Source organism: Carcharodon carcharias, chromosome 16 (assembly GCF_017639515.1).
Source record: "Carcharodon carcharias isolate sCarCar2 chromosome 16, sCarCar2.pri, whole genome shotgun sequence".
Classification (NCBI taxonomy): domain Eukaryota; kingdom Metazoa; phylum Chordata; class Chondrichthyes; order Lamniformes; family Lamnidae; genus Carcharodon; species Carcharodon carcharias.
In genome coordinates this window covers 43,933,448-43,952,602 of record NC_054482.1, presented here as the reverse complement: position 1 = coordinate 43,952,602, position 19,155 = coordinate 43,933,448, and the positions used below count along the sequence as shown (strand labels likewise).

The window sequence follows — 19,155 nt, the reverse complement described above, 5'->3', positions numbered from 1 at the left end:
AGCGCATCTTCTGGGGTACCTCTGGGATGCAACCATTCGAAGACCAGAACATCTAAGCCATAATTTCCACTGATTATATATATTTGCATTGATAAACACACAAGCAACACTTGTTGAGAGACCTGCCACAGCCATTGTCAAAATTGGCATATTGTTACTTACATGATCTCATCAGTTCATAGACTTTGGGTGGACAGCCCTCAGGTTGCTCCATTCTGTATCCCTTCTCAAGTAAATCATAGACCTGAGACAGATCAATTCCCGGATATGGAGACATCCCATATGTGGCAATTTCCCACAGTAGCACTCCAAATGCTGAGAAGAAATGTAAAGGTAGGCAATTTGATAAAATACCATCTAAAACTTACCAAAATAATATGAACCATCATTTGGAACAGTGAGCTGCATTTGCTAACAATGCGATCCCATATGATATTCAATATTTCACAAACACACTATTTTCTTGAAATATGATATGATATAAAGAAATCATATTTAATTAGAACAAAATTAACCTTTTAACAACCTAGGGTATTAATTAATGCACAACATGAGCTCATCTCCTGTGATGCTGCAAAAATCTAGTCTTCAGGTAAAACGAGGGTAATTGGAGAGAATTAGTCAAATAATCTGTGCAGATGTAATTCAGATCCCATTTTCAAGTCATACATTTTGCTTGTATTTTTATATTTTCATAATAAATGCTTAATTCTACAGTTAAAATGTAAACTGCTCACAAAAACATGTAATGCAATAATTGCATCCACCCAACATGGTAAAAGTTCGTTCAACATATTACAGGATGTCTTCCATTCTTTTCTGCGAGAACCATATCCTATGTCCAAAAAAACCAAACTGTGATGCTATGATTTTCCAACAGGGATCTAATTGGGCAGAGTGAGAGGTGCAGAATTAAAAAAAAGTTTGTTTTCTTTTCCAGCTCGAACAAAAAATACCTAGCTTGGATTTTAACTTGGGTCCAAAGGTGAAGGACAAACTTGGGTTCAGCTCTAATTAATAATACTGAGCTCTGTCACTGAGTCCAATGCTCATTAAATCCTCATGCAGTACGTACCCCATACATCAGATTTTATTGAGAAGGTATTGTAAGCAAGGCTTTCTGGTGCAGTCCATTTAATTGGGAATTTAGCTCCAGCGTGGGCAGTGTAGGTATCACCAGTCATTAACCTGCTCAAGCCAAAGTCTGCAACTTTCACCACATGATTCTCACCAACCAGGCAGTTACGAGCAGCCAGGTCTCTGGAATGTAGAAACAAAAGCAACTTAACAAATACCCACACTATATTTACATAAGTAATTCAGTAGCATAATAAATAGCACCCAAAAGTTAAAATAAGTATTAACCTTTTTAATGGATTTTGTGAGAAGTTTTAACATTATCTTCATGCAATTCTCAATAGATATCCATCATGCTAAAATATCTGGGAGAGACTTCAGCTAATCATCTCACTGCTATTCTAACAGTACGTTTTGTATTCTTTACAGTGCCTGACCTGTGAATGAAGTTCTTTTTCTCCAGATACTCCATGGCAGAGGAGATCTGTGTGGCCATGTACAAGAGCACAACAGCATTCACCTCCTCTCTGTTGCATTCACGTAAATAGTCCAGCAAATTCCCATGTGGCATGTATTCAGTGACAATGTAAAAGGGGGGTTCCAAAGTACAAACACCTAAAGGCAAAGAATGCCACATTATTTCCATCAATAACTGCTGTGCATGCACTCAGCAGGTAAAAAGTAATCAAAACGACCTTGTTTTAATAACAACCAGCTTGTGCATACTTCTGATAATTTGTCTGAAATCCATCCTCAAATGATTTAAATAACTTGTGCTTATATAATGCTTTTCACAAATGACAGTTACCCCAAAGCATTTTACAACCAATTAAGCACTTGTTTATCTTTAGCCACTATTATAATGCAGGAAATGTGGCAATCAATTTTCAAACAATAAGGTCCCACAAATGGCAATGACATAATGGCCAGAAAATTTGATTTGAACATGTCAGTTCAAGAACAAATTTTGGCCAGGACATTTCAGCTGCCCTGCTCCGAATAGTGTCATGGGATCTCTTGCATCCACCTGAGAGGACAGACAGGTCCTTGGTTTAACATTTCATTCAAAAGACAACATCTCAGAGTTCAGCCTTCTCAAGCTTCTGCACTAAAATGTCAGCTGAGATTATGTGCTCAAGACTCAAACTCTCAACCTTCTGGCTCAATGTTATCACTGAGTCAAGGCTGACACAATATACATTTGAAGAGAATGTTCACAGCACCTCAAAGGCTCGCTTCATACACTGTTTCTAGCCCTATTGAAATCATGCTATAGCTTGAAATGTTTGCAAGCGTTAACATTTAATGTGCAGCATTAGCAGAATATTTAACATAAAAACTCATTTGATCACATTCACTGCACTGACAATTCCTGTGTTACTGGTTGGCTTTTCTCGGTGGGGGTAGGGGTTTGGCAGGATGGAATAGGAGAAATATTCATCAACAAGCCAAACGGTAAATTGCAATACTGTCAACACAGGACTAGTTCTCATCAGAAGACAACAGATTCCAGAAGCACTTGCCTAGCAGCTGAACTAAATTTGGATGTTTAATTTCTTTCATTACAGCAGCTTCCTTCAGGAATTCCTCCACCTCCATTGTGTCCTCCTTTTTGGGGGAAAGAAAACAGACAATTGATTACTAATTGCCAAAATGCACCATATTTGGTATAAATTGCAAACTTGTAAAGCATCTGCAAACCAGCACTGGGTATTCTTACTCAACACTAAAGATAAAACTTAGCACGCCAAAGATAATGCAGAGTCCAACACATGCTTACTTCAACATCTCAATTGTTTAGCATTACTTTGTTTTTATGCAGCTTTTTGGTCGCAACAGTTTAAGTTTTTAAAAAAAAAGGCATTCTTGCTCAGAATCTTGGTCTTCCACGTACAAAGTATTAGCCCTAGAAAAGAAAGTGGACTGGATAATGCGTGTCATGCAATAACTTTGGCAAGAGTATTGTTTAGATAATCCGCATGTTATGCACACATCCTAGCGAAAAGTATGGCTTGACGAATCTGTGTTGTGCACTGCTCCAGACCAGCGTAGGCTGGATAGCCTGCTTCCAGCCTTCCTCAATGTCTCTGAAACAAGCTTGTGCAGGAACATGACAGAGATAGCATGTTTGCAAATTTTCTTCTTGTTTCATGTGTCTAGATTCTGTTCACCCCTTCTATATGGAAGATTATTATCATGCTTTCTGTCCCAGGTTTGTTTGGCAACTGCATTCTTATTCCAAAATTACATTCTATTTACTAAAGACATGAGCAAATCCAATACTGGTAGGTTTTTACACCGTTTTGTACAAGGAAGATAAAATTCAGCAGCAGACCAAGAGAAATATTGTCTTAATACATATGGACCCTGTCTTTCTCTGAACCCCATCAACATTCTCTACTTGCTATTTGACTAATAAAATTCTTGCATTCCTGTGCAAATTTATTCAAAATGTTTTTATAACCTATATCAATTTTCCTCTGGTGCCAGTTTTCAGTGATACCACATGGTCGCTGATGCCTGACACTTCACTCCTACAGTCAGCTGATGGAGAGGCAGTTGATTTCAGGTGAGCATGGGCAAGCTAGTGATTAGCAGATTCCTGCTAGGTGAAGTGATGTGGAAGTCAACTTGGCTGATGCCTTTCTCTGAGAACTTAAGCGTCGCTGGGCTTGCCATTCTGATATCAAAACCACTTTTGGGTTTGAATTCATCTTTCTAGAGTGCCTTCACATTTTTGAGACTGCCTTCAACATATTTTGCACACTCTAAAACCAGAGATGGCTGAAAAAACTGGGTATGAAAATTGTCCTTAAACAGCAATATATAGCTGGCACTAGTTAGAAAATTGAAAGCCCACGAACCATGGCTTGAATTTCATGTGCAAAATTTAAATTGAAAAGCCCTCAGTTATCTGGAGCTGACTGTGTCAAGAACAAAGCACCCAAGAACAGTAATTAATATGAGGCAGAAAGGCATGTCATCAATGCTTTAAGCATCATAAGCATTCTCAACATGGGATTCATCTCAAATCTCACCCTCCTCATTCACTATTCATATGGTGCATGGAGGATGAGAATTGAGGCGTAATGACCATTAGAAGGAGCCATAACTCCCTCCTTAAACAAAAGCTGTTAGTTACGATTACTTATTAGAAATAAACTAAGTAGAAAGAGAAACCTAAAATAGAACTCTGTTTCTCAAAAAAGGTCTCCATTTTAAATAACTAGGGATTTCTAATTATTGGATCATACAGCTTAAATAAATACAGCCTGGCCAGTAAAAGCAGATGCATCAGAGAAAAAAATTTCCTGCAGAAAAGGCACTAAGAAACTAGTTAATTAAATACTATTTGACCTACATTCTGCATCGTGATTTGATTTGAAAGATCAGAAACGAACACATTTTCTCATCAAACCATGAGCAATCTTGCTAAACTTCCCACCTTTCACACCTGCACCAGATTTCCGACCCCATCCCCTCTTCCAGTCTCTCCACATCATTTATTGTCCTGCCTGTATTCCAGTCCTCTGCCAATAACACTGCACTGCAACCACCCACAAGCAGATTATAGGAGCTCCCTCTCCCACATTCTCACTTCATTCCCAGCCACTGTGTGTCCACCCTCCGCATGGCACTGAAGCGGGAAATCAACCTGCATCCCTGCTGTCCTGTGACATAGCAACAAGAATGCTAACACCCTGAATGATGACTACCACCCAGGCTCTCTCTATTTTTTTTAAAAGACATGTATAAACACTGAATTATTAGTTCACAGATATCCTGTGTTCTACATATGTCTGAAACCTACAATAAAGAATAGTATTAACCTGAAGATTTAATTTAAAGCAAATACATTTTAGTCAGAACAGAGCATCTGTTGGCTACAATCTCTCTCATGCTTGAGCAACCAACCCCTTCCAAGCTATTCCTGATTGGTATAATTCATTAGAAATTCTAGAGATGCATGAGTTTTGAGAAATGTCTTCATATCGCAACACAGTACTTTGGTGTATCTAACCAACTGCACACTTGCACAGCAAAAACAAGACATGGGAAAATTCCTCCAGTTTTATTCACTTTCACAAAGAATATACGTCAGGGAGTTAAGTAAATATAAGTTGGCCAAAAGGACTGCTGACAAATCTGTACCCCAGCACTCCTTGTTTGTGAAATTTTACTCTTGAAGGGTAAAAGTCTAATATGTACCTTCAGTGTTTTTACTGCTACGGTAAGGCTGTATTTCTTCCAGACTCCGACGTACACCTCCCCGTACTGCCCTCCGCCCAGCTTGTGTTTCATTGTGATGTCAGTGCGTTCCATCTCCCACTTGTCATGTATGGGAGAGACTCCGTAAACAGTGGGTTTGTTGCATTTTGGAGCAGGGTAGTGCAGGGTCGTGACCAGCCCATCGGCCACAGTGGAATGGTGATGAACAAGCTCTGCCAAAGTGTTAAACCGGCTCTCTGCTGTCACATACACCTGAGGAAAGAAAACACATCTACTTCTGGGGCTGTGCTTTTCCAAAAATAGCAGAGCAGTTAAAATAAACTACAGCACTTTTGTAATATGAATTGCTTCCCCAAAACTTGGACACTTCATGTGTGATAGTCCAAAGTCAATATAGGCCCCTTAGAGAATAAGGCTGGGGAAATAATAATGGGGAACCAGGAAATAGCAGAAGAGTCTTCATGGTAGAATACACTAACAACATTCCAAATATATCAAAGGGGTAAAAGTGGGCAGGAGGAAACAAATACAATGACTATCACTAGAGAAAAAGTACTAGGGAAACTAATGGGGCTAAAGGGCGATAAGTTCCCTGGATCCGATGGGTTGCATCCTAAGATATTAAAGGAAGTAGCTGCAGAGGTAGTAGATGCACTGGTACTAATCTTTCAAGAATCCTTAGATTCTAGAAAAGTCCCAGAGGATTGGAAAATTGCCAATGTAACATCCTTATTCAAAAATTGGAGGGAGACAAAACACAGGTAACTACAGGCCAGTTAGCTTAACATCCATCATTGGGAAAATGTTGGAGTCTATTATAAAGGATGCAATAGCACAGCATTTAGAAATGCATAATATAGTCAAGCAGAGTCAGCATGGCTTCATGAAGGTGTTATCATGCCTGTCAAATTTCTTAGAATTCTCTGAGGAGGTAACAAGCAGGCTAGATAAAGGGGAGGTAACAAGCAGGGTAGATAAAGGGGAACCAGTAGATGTAATATATTTGGATTTCCAAAAGGCGTTCGATAAAGGTACCGCACATAAGGCTACTTAATAAGATAAGAGCCCATGGTGTTGGGGGTAGTATATTAGCATGGATAGAGAATTGGCTATATAATGGAAGGCAGAGTTGGGATAAGGGGGGCATTTTCAAGATGGCAACCTGTAACTAGTGAAATGTCACAGGGATCAGTTCTGGGGCCTCAATTATTTACATTATATATTAATGACTTGGATGAGGGAAATGAATGTACTATCACCAAGTTTACTGGTGACACAAAAATAGGTGGTAAGGCAAGTGGTGAGGATGACACAAGGAGTCTAGAGAGGGATATGGGCAGGTTATGTGAGTGGGCAAAAACTTGGCAGATGAAATACAATGTGGGAAAATGTGAGGTTATGCACTCTGGCAGGAAGAAGAGAGAAGCTGAATATTAGTAAAATGGAGAAAGACTGCAGAAAGCTGCAGCACAGAGGGGTTTGGGGATTCTTGTGCATGAATCTCAAAAGCTAGCATTCAAGTTCAATAGGTAATAAGGAAGGCAAATGGAATGTTGGCCTTTATTTCAAAAGGAATGGAGTATAAAAATAGGGAAGTCTTGCTAAGACTCTACAAGGCACTTAGACCACACCTAGAATACTATGAACAGTTTTGGTCCCCTTATCTAAAGAAAGATGTACTGGCATTGGAGGCAGTCCAGAGAAGGTTCACTAGGTTGATCCTGGGTATGGAGGGATTTTCTTATGAGGAGAGGTTGAGTATAGGTTGGGCCTGTATTCATTTGAGTTTAGAAGAATGAGAAGTGACTTTATTGAAACATTTAAGACTCTTAGGGGGCTTAGGAACAGGGTAGATGCTGAGAAGTTGTTTCCCCTTGTGGGGGAGTCCAGGACCAGAGGGCATAATCTCAGAGTAAGGGGTTGCCCATTTAAGACAGAGGTGAGGAGGAATTTCTTCTCTCAGAGGGTAGTTAATCCATGGAATTCTTTACCACAGAGGGTTGTACAGGCTGGGTCGTTAAGTATATTCAAGGCTGAGATAGACAAGTTTTTAACCAGTAAGGGAATCAAGGGTAATGGGGAAAAGGCAGCAAAGTGGGGTTGAGGATTATCAGATCAACCATGATCTCATTGAGTGGCGGAGCAGACTCGACAGGCTGAATAGCTTACTTCTGCTCCTACGTCTTATGGGTAGCAAATGACAAATTGTAAGGAAGTTTCCGATCTGTATTTTGATGCAATGCAAACTCAGATGACATAAGACAGGAAGCATTAATACAGAAAGGCTGTTTTTTTTTAGTGCTTTAAACTGAAAAAAAAAAGATTTAATGTTATTCCCGTTTGGGAGCTGGTTTGATTTCTCTAAGATTTGGATCAGTCTTTTCATTTGATTTCCCTGACCAGCTTTCTCTCGGCCTCTGGTATGTGCAACTCAGTGAGTACCTGAGCCATACAGATCAGACATAGGAGGAAACTGGTGAGGTGAAATACATAAAAAAGGAAAGACAACATTGTTGAGAATTCTGAAGAAAATATATATTAGTACAGCAGTAAATTCACCTTCATTGGATAAGATTATTGCAATTCACTAACATATGTTCTAATAAGTTCCTTAGAGGATCATGGCATTTCAAAATAAATTTATTTTGATTGTCATGCCAGAATTCCAAAAGTCAAACGAATAAGTGCTCTAAAGAATTACTAATCACTCTTGTGGATCTGTTGAGCTGAATGGCTTGTTTCTGTGTCTTGAATAAGACATCATAATATATCATGAGATGACTTCCCATTGTGTCAAACTGAGTTAAGTATTTTGTTTCCCTGGCTGGATGCAATGATTGAACAGTTTCTATTTCTGGACATGAAAATATTTCTAATTTTAATAAATCATTGAAGATTATTAGGGCATATGGTTCCCTTCACTTTTCCGAATGTTGTCACTCAATTGGTACCAGTGGGCTTAGTTCAAATAAAAATTAGAACAGAGAACAATCATTAAGCTTTCTAAGAAACTCCTTTGTAAACATTGCTAGTCACTAAACTTTTTCTCAAAAAGGGGGACAGCACATTATCACAAGTAGTAGTGAAACTCAGCACAATCTGCCCTGTCAGCTGCAAGAAGAATGAGTTGTGGCATCTCTAATAATATAGCATTCCTTTAATACTGCGCTGAAACATCCTAGATTGCATTGCTTCTGTTCTAGGGCTGAAATTTGCAACTTGTTAACATAGCAGCAGTGTTACCAGCTGGGATTAGATCACACATTATGTAGAAATTGGTATACATCATTTGCCTCATTAAGCAGATCAACGCACGTTCATTCATAATAGTGTACTGATTTACTGTAATTTTTAAGGAGTGATTATGGAGTTTAGCAATTCCCACAGGATCTACAAATGACGTCAGTAATTGGTTGCTTGAAAGCTTGCTGTAGCAGCTGATCCCCACTAGCAACAGTATCCAGGTAGAACAAGTGTACACATCACAACATTACCTTCTGTCTGTTTTTTACTTTCTTAATACAGCAAAGTAATGTCTCATTGTCATTTCAATTACTACGGAAGCTGCTATTGAGCAATGAAAATTGGATTGAATCCCAGTTTTGGATGCCTGCCTCAGAATACCTTTCAGGTCAAGGTACCCACTTTCTACTATCTGCCTGGTCCAGCTAAAATAAACTTCACATGACTAGTTCTCCAGAATGGAAACCCACACTGCTTGGCTGGGAATCAGGAATACCCAAATCCTTTTCATAGCTATAGTTCTGTTTTAATGATTTGGGTGAGTTCTGAGCAGTGTACCAAAGTCAAAATTCTATTGCATTTAAGCTGACTGCCTGCTGTGAACAGCAGCTCTAAATTCTATAGGAACCCAGCAATTTGAAAGAAACACTAGTGTCTTAACAAAAGAGATGGCTCACAACCTTCTAAGTTCTGTTGAAAGGTCATTGATCTGAAATGTCAACTGATTCTCTCTCACCAGATGACACCAGACCCAAGTATTTATCATCTTTCTGTTTCTATTTCACATTCACAGCATCTGCAATATTTAACTTGTGCATGACTTCAACTTGACTGTACAAAAGCAACACAAATCCAAAGTGGAGACTGTCAGTGAACTAATCTGCAACCATCAGTAATTTTGCTCCCCTTGCTACTGTTCCTTACCAATCCCAACACCCCCCCCGCCACCCCCACTGCTGCCAAAATGGGGCAGCTGGAAAATAGTAGCTTATTGTGAATTTAAAACAATGGCACATATAAAAACGTGAATCGCAGTGGTTTTGATGTAAAACTGGTTGATCAGCTTAAGGAGAATGGCTGAAATAAACTGCCTTTCATATAAACTAAGCAATTTCCACATCAACTGCAGCTGTTGCCAGAAGCCAATTCAAGGTAGGAACCTGTAAAATAAATATAGCATTAATCACAAACAGCAATTGATTACAGTACCTGTCTTTTTGAATGCACGCACGTAGGTATAACTTGGGGAGTGCCTGTATTTTGTAGTATCTGATCAATACTGCATTGTCACTGCCTGCCTCTTGCCCTGATTTGTGTAATAGACATTTCTTCAGCAATCTGATCCACATTTGCGTCAGTGGAGGCATGACTTAACTCAGAGGCATGAAAATATTCTGAGCATACAAGAATTGAACAAAAAATACCAATTTTTTTGATGGTGGTATTCAAGACTATGACTGCTCAAAATAAAAAAGCTGGTAATTTCATTTTATCTGTCCAGCAAAAGCTTCTAATGACACTCTCTCGGAATACAATGCAATCCTGTATTTGAACTTTATCATTTTCAGATGAGTAGGGTGGGTCAGGTGGGGTGCCTGAAGAGAGAAAACCTACAAATTAAAGCAGAGAGGAGATATAGACAAGATAGTCTCATGAATTACCTTGGCATCATGTGTAGTGTTGATTCTGTAGTGGTAAACTCGCCCTTCGTAGCGGAGGGATATGGATAGTTGTCCTGGACTGCTCTCACTTTCTCGCACAAGAAAGCTGCCATTGATGAGGCTGCTAAGCAGATACTCAGCTGCACTACGTGAGACAGGGCCATGGTACCAGGAGTGCTTTTCCAGGCTATTTACAGGTGTGATATAATTGCTAGGGACCCATCCCTGCCCGTTCTTCGAGCGCACCTCACACCATTCGCCATTCTGGTTATAACACAGCACACGTAGCTTTTCACCTGTTGAATTAGCAGAACCCTGGTCAAAATTTCTGATGAGCTTGCAAAACACTAGTAACTTCTTTTGCTTCTCAGTGCATCCCTAGTCAGTGAAAGAGAAGGAAAATTAATTCCAATCGTGCGATACAAGCATAAAATTGAAAGGTGGGAAGTCTACAAGCTGGTTGATTGAGCCTTTTCAAACCTGTCAACCTGTAACTTCCGCATATCATCATCCCATTTACTGCGCTTTCCCACCCACCAGCCATTCAACCTCCTGGGAGAGGCAAAAAAGAATACCTTCAACTAATTCATGGGGGAAAGCTGTGAAACTGCTCTGATGCCCAGAAACTGATCAAACAAGTTTCAGGATAACAGTTTGACTGGGGAATGCTTCCTTCCAACACGTATCTAACTTGGCCACACTCTAACTCTTCAAACATTAGCAATTGCAGCACAGGGAATGAATGGGTCCCAGGCAGAGGTCTGCAGGACATCAATTTACTCTCCTCCCCCAATTTGGCTCGGATTTGCCGGGCCCTGAAGCTACTACCCAGCTTTGTGCAGGCTGCAAACAAAGTAGATCCAAAGGTCAGGACAACCATCCCTTGATAAAAAAGGGCCTAGAGATCACAATGAACTAGAACACTCAATGAACAGAAAAAGAACTAAAATCACATCCTACTGACATGTCTCCAGAATTAAGAACGATCCCAGTTGAGGGTGAAAAATAGGAATAGTGCAGGAGATTCATATGTATTAGGAGTGGTTGTCTCACCCAGCTTACTGTTCATACAATAACCATTTGCAAAATAAGGGCGCTTGTAAATCAAGGTCCCTAAATTACAGCTTTCACTGCACATCCTAACACTATTTGTCCTTGTAATAGTCTTGAACTCTGGTTATGGATTTTCAATAAAATTCACGTCAACCGCCTCGTCCATCAATGCTGCAGTTTGCTTCCATCTGCTTCCCAAAATCGACAAATAGCACTGCCCTGGTAGATCAACTATTTCAGCCTGTTCTTGCCTCACAGAACTGATTTCTTCATATCTTAACTAATTTTTTTCCTGTGTCCAGTTTCTTCCCATCTACAACTGTCACTCTTCAATATCCTCAACCACTTCAACAGTTTCCTGGCCCTAGCCGCCTCTTTTTCACCATCAATGCCCACTCCTTTTACACCTATCTCCCATCAGGACATGCGGAGGGCCCTCCATTCATGCTCGAACGGAGGACCAGCCAGTCTCCATCTACCACAACCCTCCTTCACCTTGTTGAACTTGTTCTCACATTGAGCAACTTCAGTTTTGACAGCACTCACTTCCTCCAAATAAAAGGTGTTGCCAACTCTGTTTGGACATATTCCAGGAGATGTTGGCAGAAATGATATCATGGAAAGCTGGCGGCATGGCACAAGCAGGTTCTAAGAGAGCGCAAGAGGGGAAAACAAACCAACCTTAATTCGACAAAGGGGATGAATTTGCAATGAGGATGAATAATGATTAAAGTTTAGAGGAAAAAAAAGCTTTACTCACTCCTATGGGGCTCAATGCAAGATCCCACGCCATGGCTTCAATCAGCGATATTAAAAGCTTGCTAAAATGGAGGAGAAAATAACATTTTTTCTCTCTCTCCACCTCTATTTTTAACAAAGTGACCTGAACCCCCACTCATACCCATTGCACTCAGATTAACGCTCGCTGCTCACTAAAATCCCAACCAATTGGAGTCCTCCTGTCTTTTTGTTCGGTTGGGCCATAACTTCTTCAGAGTGGCAATCAGTGAAGGATCGCCACTCTGTGCCCACTCACCTATGTCAAATTTATTCCGTGCCTGTATCGTTCAACCTTCTGGCTTGGGCCGGGTAAGATCCAGGCAGCGTCTCTGGGTCCAGCATCGTAGTCCAGTAGAGTCAGATTGAACAATGACATGTCCCCTTCCCATGGTACCTTCACATGCAATCACAGGAGATGTAACACCTGCCCCTTTACCTCCTCCCTCCTCACTGTCCAAGACCCCAAACACTCCTTCCAAGTGAAGCAACAATTTACATATACTTGTTTCAATTTTGTCTACTGCTCACAATGTGGTCTCTTCTACACTGGGGAGACCAAACTAGACTGATGACCACTTTGTGGAACACCTTGGCTCAGTCCACAAGCATGGCCATGACCTTCCAGTCGCTTGCCACTTCAATTCACCATCTTGCTTTCATGCTCACATTGCTGTCCTTGGCCTGCTCCAATGTTCCAGTGAAGTCCAACATAAGCTGGAGGAACAGCACTGTCTTCCAATTATGCACTTTACAATATTCTGGACTGAACATACAGTTCAACAACTGCAGACTATGAACTCTGTCATCCATTTTGAAAATTATTCACCCTTGTACCAAAGACACGTGTATGAGCATGGGGTGTTTTTACTATGTTAAAGGCACTAGTGTAAATCCAAGTTGTTGTTGCTCCACTGACCAGTCAGACCAGCTGCAAACCAGCTGATTCGCTGATGCGTTACTAAGTGTGCATGTGCTAGCCTTGCGTCATTGTCAAACTCCTTCAACAAGATGTGGTTATTCATGCAACAGTTAACGCAGAAATGTTACTGCTTACCTTTAGTAATGCTTAGTGTGTTGTCACCACTTGCAACAAAGTCATAAAGTGCAACAAATAGATTAGGATCACTTTCAGCTGCTCCCAAGAGGTTCTCCTTCGAACTCCACCTCACTGCTTCATTGAGTGTCTGCGAATCAGTGTCAGAACCAAATGGACGGTGCAAAACTTCTGTAAGGAGAGAGATTTGAGTGTTCATAAGTAGTACACAAACAAAAAACAGAAACTAACAGTTAATTAATGCAGTTTAGTGCAGTGACATTAAAAGAGTAGCACAAATTTGGTAAAAATGGTGAAAAACTATTTAGCATTTTAGCAAGGATTTTTTTATGCCCAAGTGAGTACTAAGAGCCTCAGACTAACCACACTGCTTCAGAATATCCTTATTGTGATTCTGTGAAGACTGTTGCATAACAAGTGGATTGTGTGGGAAGGAGGGAGTGGAAGCAGAAATGGAGAAACGCGTGGCAGGATTTTTAGGTCGGCGTGTGGGTGTGTTCGGCAGGCCCTGGAGTGGCCCAGAAATGGACCGCCGCCGGCGATCGGCCCCCGACCGCGATCTCACGCTGGCTGGCAAATCAACGGCCAGCCAGCGTGAAGCGTGCGCTGAAATGCTCAGTGCTGCCGGGGGGGGGGGGGGGGGTGGGGGCAGATGCTGATGTAAGTGCAGATGAGTGCTGAATGAGAGCTGCCTCAGGAAGCTGAAGAATTTAAAACCAATAAATAAAGGGCAGAGCTTTGCCCTTGGTGGGCGTACGGACAGCTGACCCCCGCCATCGAAATGGGGCCCGCTGCCATTTTGAGTGGGCGGACCAATTAAGGTCTGCCCAACGGCCTGCCTGACAGGAAGCGCTATGCGAATCCTGTGCAGGGGAGGGAGGGATTCCCCAACTGTTAAAGTGCGCTCTTTCGCACATGCACGTGAAAGAGTGCACTGCTCCCTGGGACAAAGTGCTGTCTCAGGGAGATTACTGACAGTGCAAAAAACTTTAAAAATAGAAAAATTAAAAACTTATTAACATGTCCACCTCAGGTGACAACGTCACACGAGATGGGACATGTTAATAAAAAGGACATAAACTTTATTAAAGTTTTTAAAAACGGACATGAAACCTCATCCCACCAGGGTTGGCAGGTTGGCAGGCGGACAGCTGATTTCGCCGTCCACCCACCTTCCTAAAAATTTAAAGAGACCGGGATGACATCGGGGGTTCCTCCCGATGTCATCCCATGTCATTTTCCCATCGCCCCCAAATCGCTGATAGGAAAATTCAGGCCAAAGATTTTAAAATCTGGAAAAAAATGTCCACACATCAGGATGAGTCACCTGAACATATGCATGATGAAAACCCTGTCCATACATGTTTATTTTTTAAATTTAGTAATGAACCTCATCCTGCCCCTGGATGAGATTTAATCAAAAATGCAAAATCTGTCTGGCAGATTCGTCCATCCGCCAACTGTAAGGTTGGACGGACCACGAAAAATTGAGGGCAACTGGAGCCATAAAAATTTAAACTGTCTTCCTAATTGTTGGTGGGCACGTTTCTGACACTTGCACGTGCCTGCCAACCAAATTATCTCACGCAATTTCATGTCCGACTGGGTTGGGCGCATGCCTGCATGCTGACCTAAAATTTCTGCCCATAAGCTCAAAAACAAAAAACCTTGCAAACTCTCAGCCAAAACACCAATTAACTTGATGTTAAAATTGACATCACATTTACCTATTTCACATAAAAACAGCATTCATGATGTTCAAGAACATAACATTTTCTGTCCAATGTAGGTACTGACCAGAAATAGCAATATTTCTCAGCAAAAGACAGACTTTCTCTAAAATTCAGTGAGGGCTCTCCGGTATTAGGAGGTCCATGCAGACTCTTAATCTGACATACAACATTAATGTGCTGCAGAATCAAAACATACTTGGGAAGATTAGAGAAAGAACAGATGGGAAGTTATGACCTATGACGTGTGGGACTGGAGGAAAATCACCAACAGAGGGCAAGATTGACATAAAACAAACCACTTAAAACTCAATATTGCTCACTTTTATATGTTTAATTTTAGCATAAAGTGGCTACAAATCGCATACAGGGTTAATTGTGCCTCTGGAACAGTCATACCTGTAAGAGATTCATGTTGGGTTTTCCTTGACTGCTACTTAATAAATGACAGTTACTGGACAAGTTTGAGTATACATTATGGAGTATGAAATCCCTCCACGTTTTCCAGGATATATCATCAGGAGAAGATATCACTTATGGCCAAGAACACAAGTAACTAGCCTCCTTTCAGCCTCTCTGAGGAGGTCTGAGAGTTGCGTTACTGGGTGACAGAGACATGCAACTATCTATCCATCTGTTTTCTCTTTGACTGCCAAGAATATGAAAAGAGACAGGGAAACTGGATTGGAATTGATTGCTGTAGTTGAAGAGCCTTTTAAAAAAGTCAAAGGCAGAATCAGTCAGCATTGAAACACAGTCTAATTACCTTGTCACACAAATGGTGCAACAGTAAAATTAAAATAACTTATTGACAAATGATTACAATGTTTTGATTCAAGTTACAACATTCTTCATTCTTCATTTTGAAATGTTGTCCAAATCTGCTTAAGATTCAGAAAAGAAGATTTATATACAACTGTTTATCATAACCAAAGCAATCTTACACAGCTGATGAAAATATGACATGTTTCATTGCTGTTCACCCAATTATAGAATCAATACAGATAATAAAGGCTAATTAATCCATTCTAGCTTATTCATCTGGTCTCCCTGATCTTCTCCCAATCACAGCAACATCTCTGCAATGACGATCGCCTTAGCAGATAAAGTAAAACCTAACAATATTAACTTTAACATGCCCAACATAACACTTGCAGCATTGCAAGGAAATACCAAATCGGTCATTAAATATTGGAATAGTTGCAATGTCATGGATCTCTCCAATTTCTAGCTGCCAGTCCCCTAATTTTTACTGCCCCTGTCAGTTAATTTAACACAAGTTAAGTGAAAATAAATGTGCCAAAACCAATTGTTACAATGCACTCTGCATTATGGAAAACTGCAATATTTTTAACAGTAACAATCTTTAACATAGAACTCAGCAGAGAAGGGCAAGGGTTCAGAAAAATCCTCACCAAAGGAACAGGTTAGTCCACGTCGGTCTTCATCAAAACTACTAGACGGCAGCAGAACTGCTCCAGAACTCATCTTAGTTTGTTATGTCAATAATTTAGCTGTTTCAAGTTATAAACATTCAATTGCATCATTCAAAAGTCCAATTTTGACAACAGATTTGTAGGTGTAAAATCCTCAAGAATTCATGGAAAGAACGTGTGGGTTAGTTGAATCTTATTCATCGAATCAGTAGATGTTAGCATCACGTGGGAAGATGGACCTGTCGCAACTGAATTTTTACAAATATCTACCACTTAGCCAAATTACCTAATCACAGAGAACATTCCTCAGTGGATAGTCATAGAAGAATAATTATGTACTCCAGGAAGATGTCTTTGCATCAGAATGGTCACAAAACTACCACTAACAGAGTAGGCCCTTTCAGGCGTTGCTTTCTATAAGTCACTGTTGTTTTGTTCGCCAACTTTTCTTTCTGTTTCTTTTCTGTATATAGCACCATTCATAGGAACAAACACAGAAATGGTGGAAGTGCAATTAGGGTAACACTTTGGCTGTGGAGACTTTTTTTCCCTCTTTAAGACACTGATTAATCTGTTGCCTATTTTTAACTCTATGTTTAGTTCTGATTTCCAGTAATTACAATTTCGGAACCCCCCCACCACGCCCCACTTCATATCTACATTCAACTCTATTTGTGACTTGCACAGATATGAAACCAATTATGTGAAGGTCTTTCTGATTACTTTAATGGAAGAATTCTGTGGCTTGCAAAATTTCCTCTGACTGGGTGGTTGAATTATTTAGTGCTATTATGAGATGACTAATAACTGGTTTGGTCAAAGGAAATACACATCTGGTGTTCCCTATCTTATCCCACAGTTGTTAGATTATACAGTACGATGAGATCATTTGTTTGTTCAACAACTCAATGGAAAAGCACTACTCCATGCTGCAATGCTCAAGCTTACTTCAAGTACCACACCCTCTATCGTTGAAAAGCACAAATGCAGCAAAATCATGGAAACATGCTCCCCTCTAAGTCATACCCAACATTCATTCCTGGTCACTGGGTCAAAATCTAGTATTTTTTTTTAACCAACACCGCTGTGGGAGCAGTATAAGTACAGACTTCAATATTTCAAGCAACAACAATTAGTACTTCTCTTGGGCCTTTAACAGCGAAGTGTGCCAAAGTACTGGATCTTGTCTAAGAACCGGAAGGGTCAACTCCATTTTCTCAGGGCTGACAATGTTAGAAATGCAGGTCCCTTTAAGAGCAAACCAGGGCAAACTTCAGGGTGTACTGAAAGCAGGTGGCGCTTACTGAAGCCTGTACTTAACAGCTGGGTTTTTTCCTAGTAAGGGGCTTTTTCCTTCTAGAAAGGGAAAGGATCTAGAAAGGAAGAGTGGAAACTGGTATTTGTACTTTACTACAGTTTAATAATAAACCAGTTGTGATTCACAGAATGTCTTCTGCTGCCTGATTTAGTAAATAGAGATGCACCTATTAAATAAGGGCAATTAAACAAAAGGAAATAATAATTGCAACCTTGCAAATGTTCCCAAATCCCAAGAATAAAACTTTTAAAACTTAGTTGGTTAAATCAGTTACACAGTTTTGTTTTCAATGTGGTACCTCATTGCAAATTTCCAGGCGATCCAATTTTTGAAAAGGATCCACATAAATACACCGATGCAAACTTAACCCGTCATAAATATCTTCATCCACAGCACCAGTAGGTATTACAAGCTAACATAATGTTCATTAGGGCTACAATATGTCAAGTGTAATGGCTAACAAATTCTACATGCTGCTACAAATGAAAAACACTTAGATTAAGCAATTTTCTCAAAATAACCATAGATGTTTATACAGCATAGAAAGAGCCCATTCAGCCAGTCAAGCTCTTTTCTGGAGCAATTCATAAGTAATTCCACTATGCTGATCTTTCCTCATAGTTCTCTATGCTTTAACTATTTATCATTTGGCCTTTCAGGGTGCAATGGTCTCTGTTTCAACCCTTAAGTCTCTGTTCATGCACATCCCACAACTACTCTTCCCATTCTCCTGTCTTCCTGAAGTGTTTTATACTCACTATCATTGGATGCCAAACACCTTAACTTCTGTACTGGCAAATTTTCTGCTCCCTATGCACAAGTCAAAACCATTCACAGATAATAGTGAACAAAACTGGTTCCAGCATTGGCCTCAGGGGGTACACCATTATCAATCCTTTACAAATCTAAGCAATATTCTGAACAAAAATCAGACAGGATTGAAATGTTAACTCTCTTTCTCTCTCCATAGATGCTCTCAAGCCTGAGTTTTTCCAGCATTTTCTGTTTTTAGTTTTCGATTATCCCAACTCGGTTTCCTATCAAACTTTTAACTGAGTCAGAAGATCATGGTTCAAGTCCCATTTAGAGAGCTCAGCACCTAATGCATACTGGCATTTCAGTGCAGTACGGAGGGAATAATGCACTTTTCGAGGTGCTATCTTTTGGATGAGAGGCTAAGCCAAGTTTGCTTTCCCAAGTAAATATAGAAGATTCCATGAAACAACTTGAAGAGGAGTTGTTAGAGTACCTTAGTTAAAATTTATCTGGCAGTTTATTTGACTAAAAATAGATTATCAGGTCATTTAGCTTATCGCTGTTCGTCTGTATTCCCTCACTTCATAATTATGGCTCCAATTCAGAATACTTTGAATCGGTTTGGGACATCCTGTGGTGATGCAAGATGCTACATAAATACAAGTCCTTTCTATTCGTGCTATTATATCCCTTCTTACACCAGACATTTGCATTTTTGTAACAAAAGCAAAAAATGCTGTAAACACTCAGGATGTTTGGTAGCGTCGGCAGAGAAATATGCAATCTTTCATCAGAATTGAGAAAAGTTAGAAATGTA

At 40.2% G+C, this 19,155-nt stretch overlaps 1 protein-coding gene across 4 annotated transcripts in view; it reads right to left on the bottom strand.

Moving 5' to 3' along the window:
• abl2 (c-abl oncogene 2, non-receptor tyrosine kinase) overlaps positions 1 to 19,155 on the bottom strand; it is a 118,287-nt gene that overhangs the window by 17,437 nt on the left and 81,695 nt on the right. For 2 of the 4 annotated variants that reach the window (XM_041208625.1, XM_041208628.1), the window contains exons 2-8: positions 13,099 to 13,269; positions 10,212 to 10,507; positions 5,287 to 5,559; positions 2,601 to 2,685; positions 1,515 to 1,692; positions 1,076 to 1,260; positions 163 to 315 (exon numbers count right to left, since the gene is read on the bottom strand). In XM_041208625.1, the coding sequence (XP_041064559.1) occupies positions 163 to 315; positions 1,076 to 1,260; positions 1,515 to 1,692; positions 2,601 to 2,685; positions 5,287 to 5,559; positions 10,212 to 10,507; positions 13,099 to 13,269 (1,341 nt within the window). Of the gene's footprint in view, positions 1 to 162; positions 316 to 1,075; positions 1,261 to 1,514; positions 1,693 to 2,600; positions 2,686 to 5,286; positions 5,560 to 10,211; positions 10,508 to 13,098; positions 13,270 to 16,243; positions 16,389 to 19,155 lie in introns of those variants that run through there. The other 2 variants (XM_041208626.1, XM_041208627.1) reach the window with 2 other exon arrangements.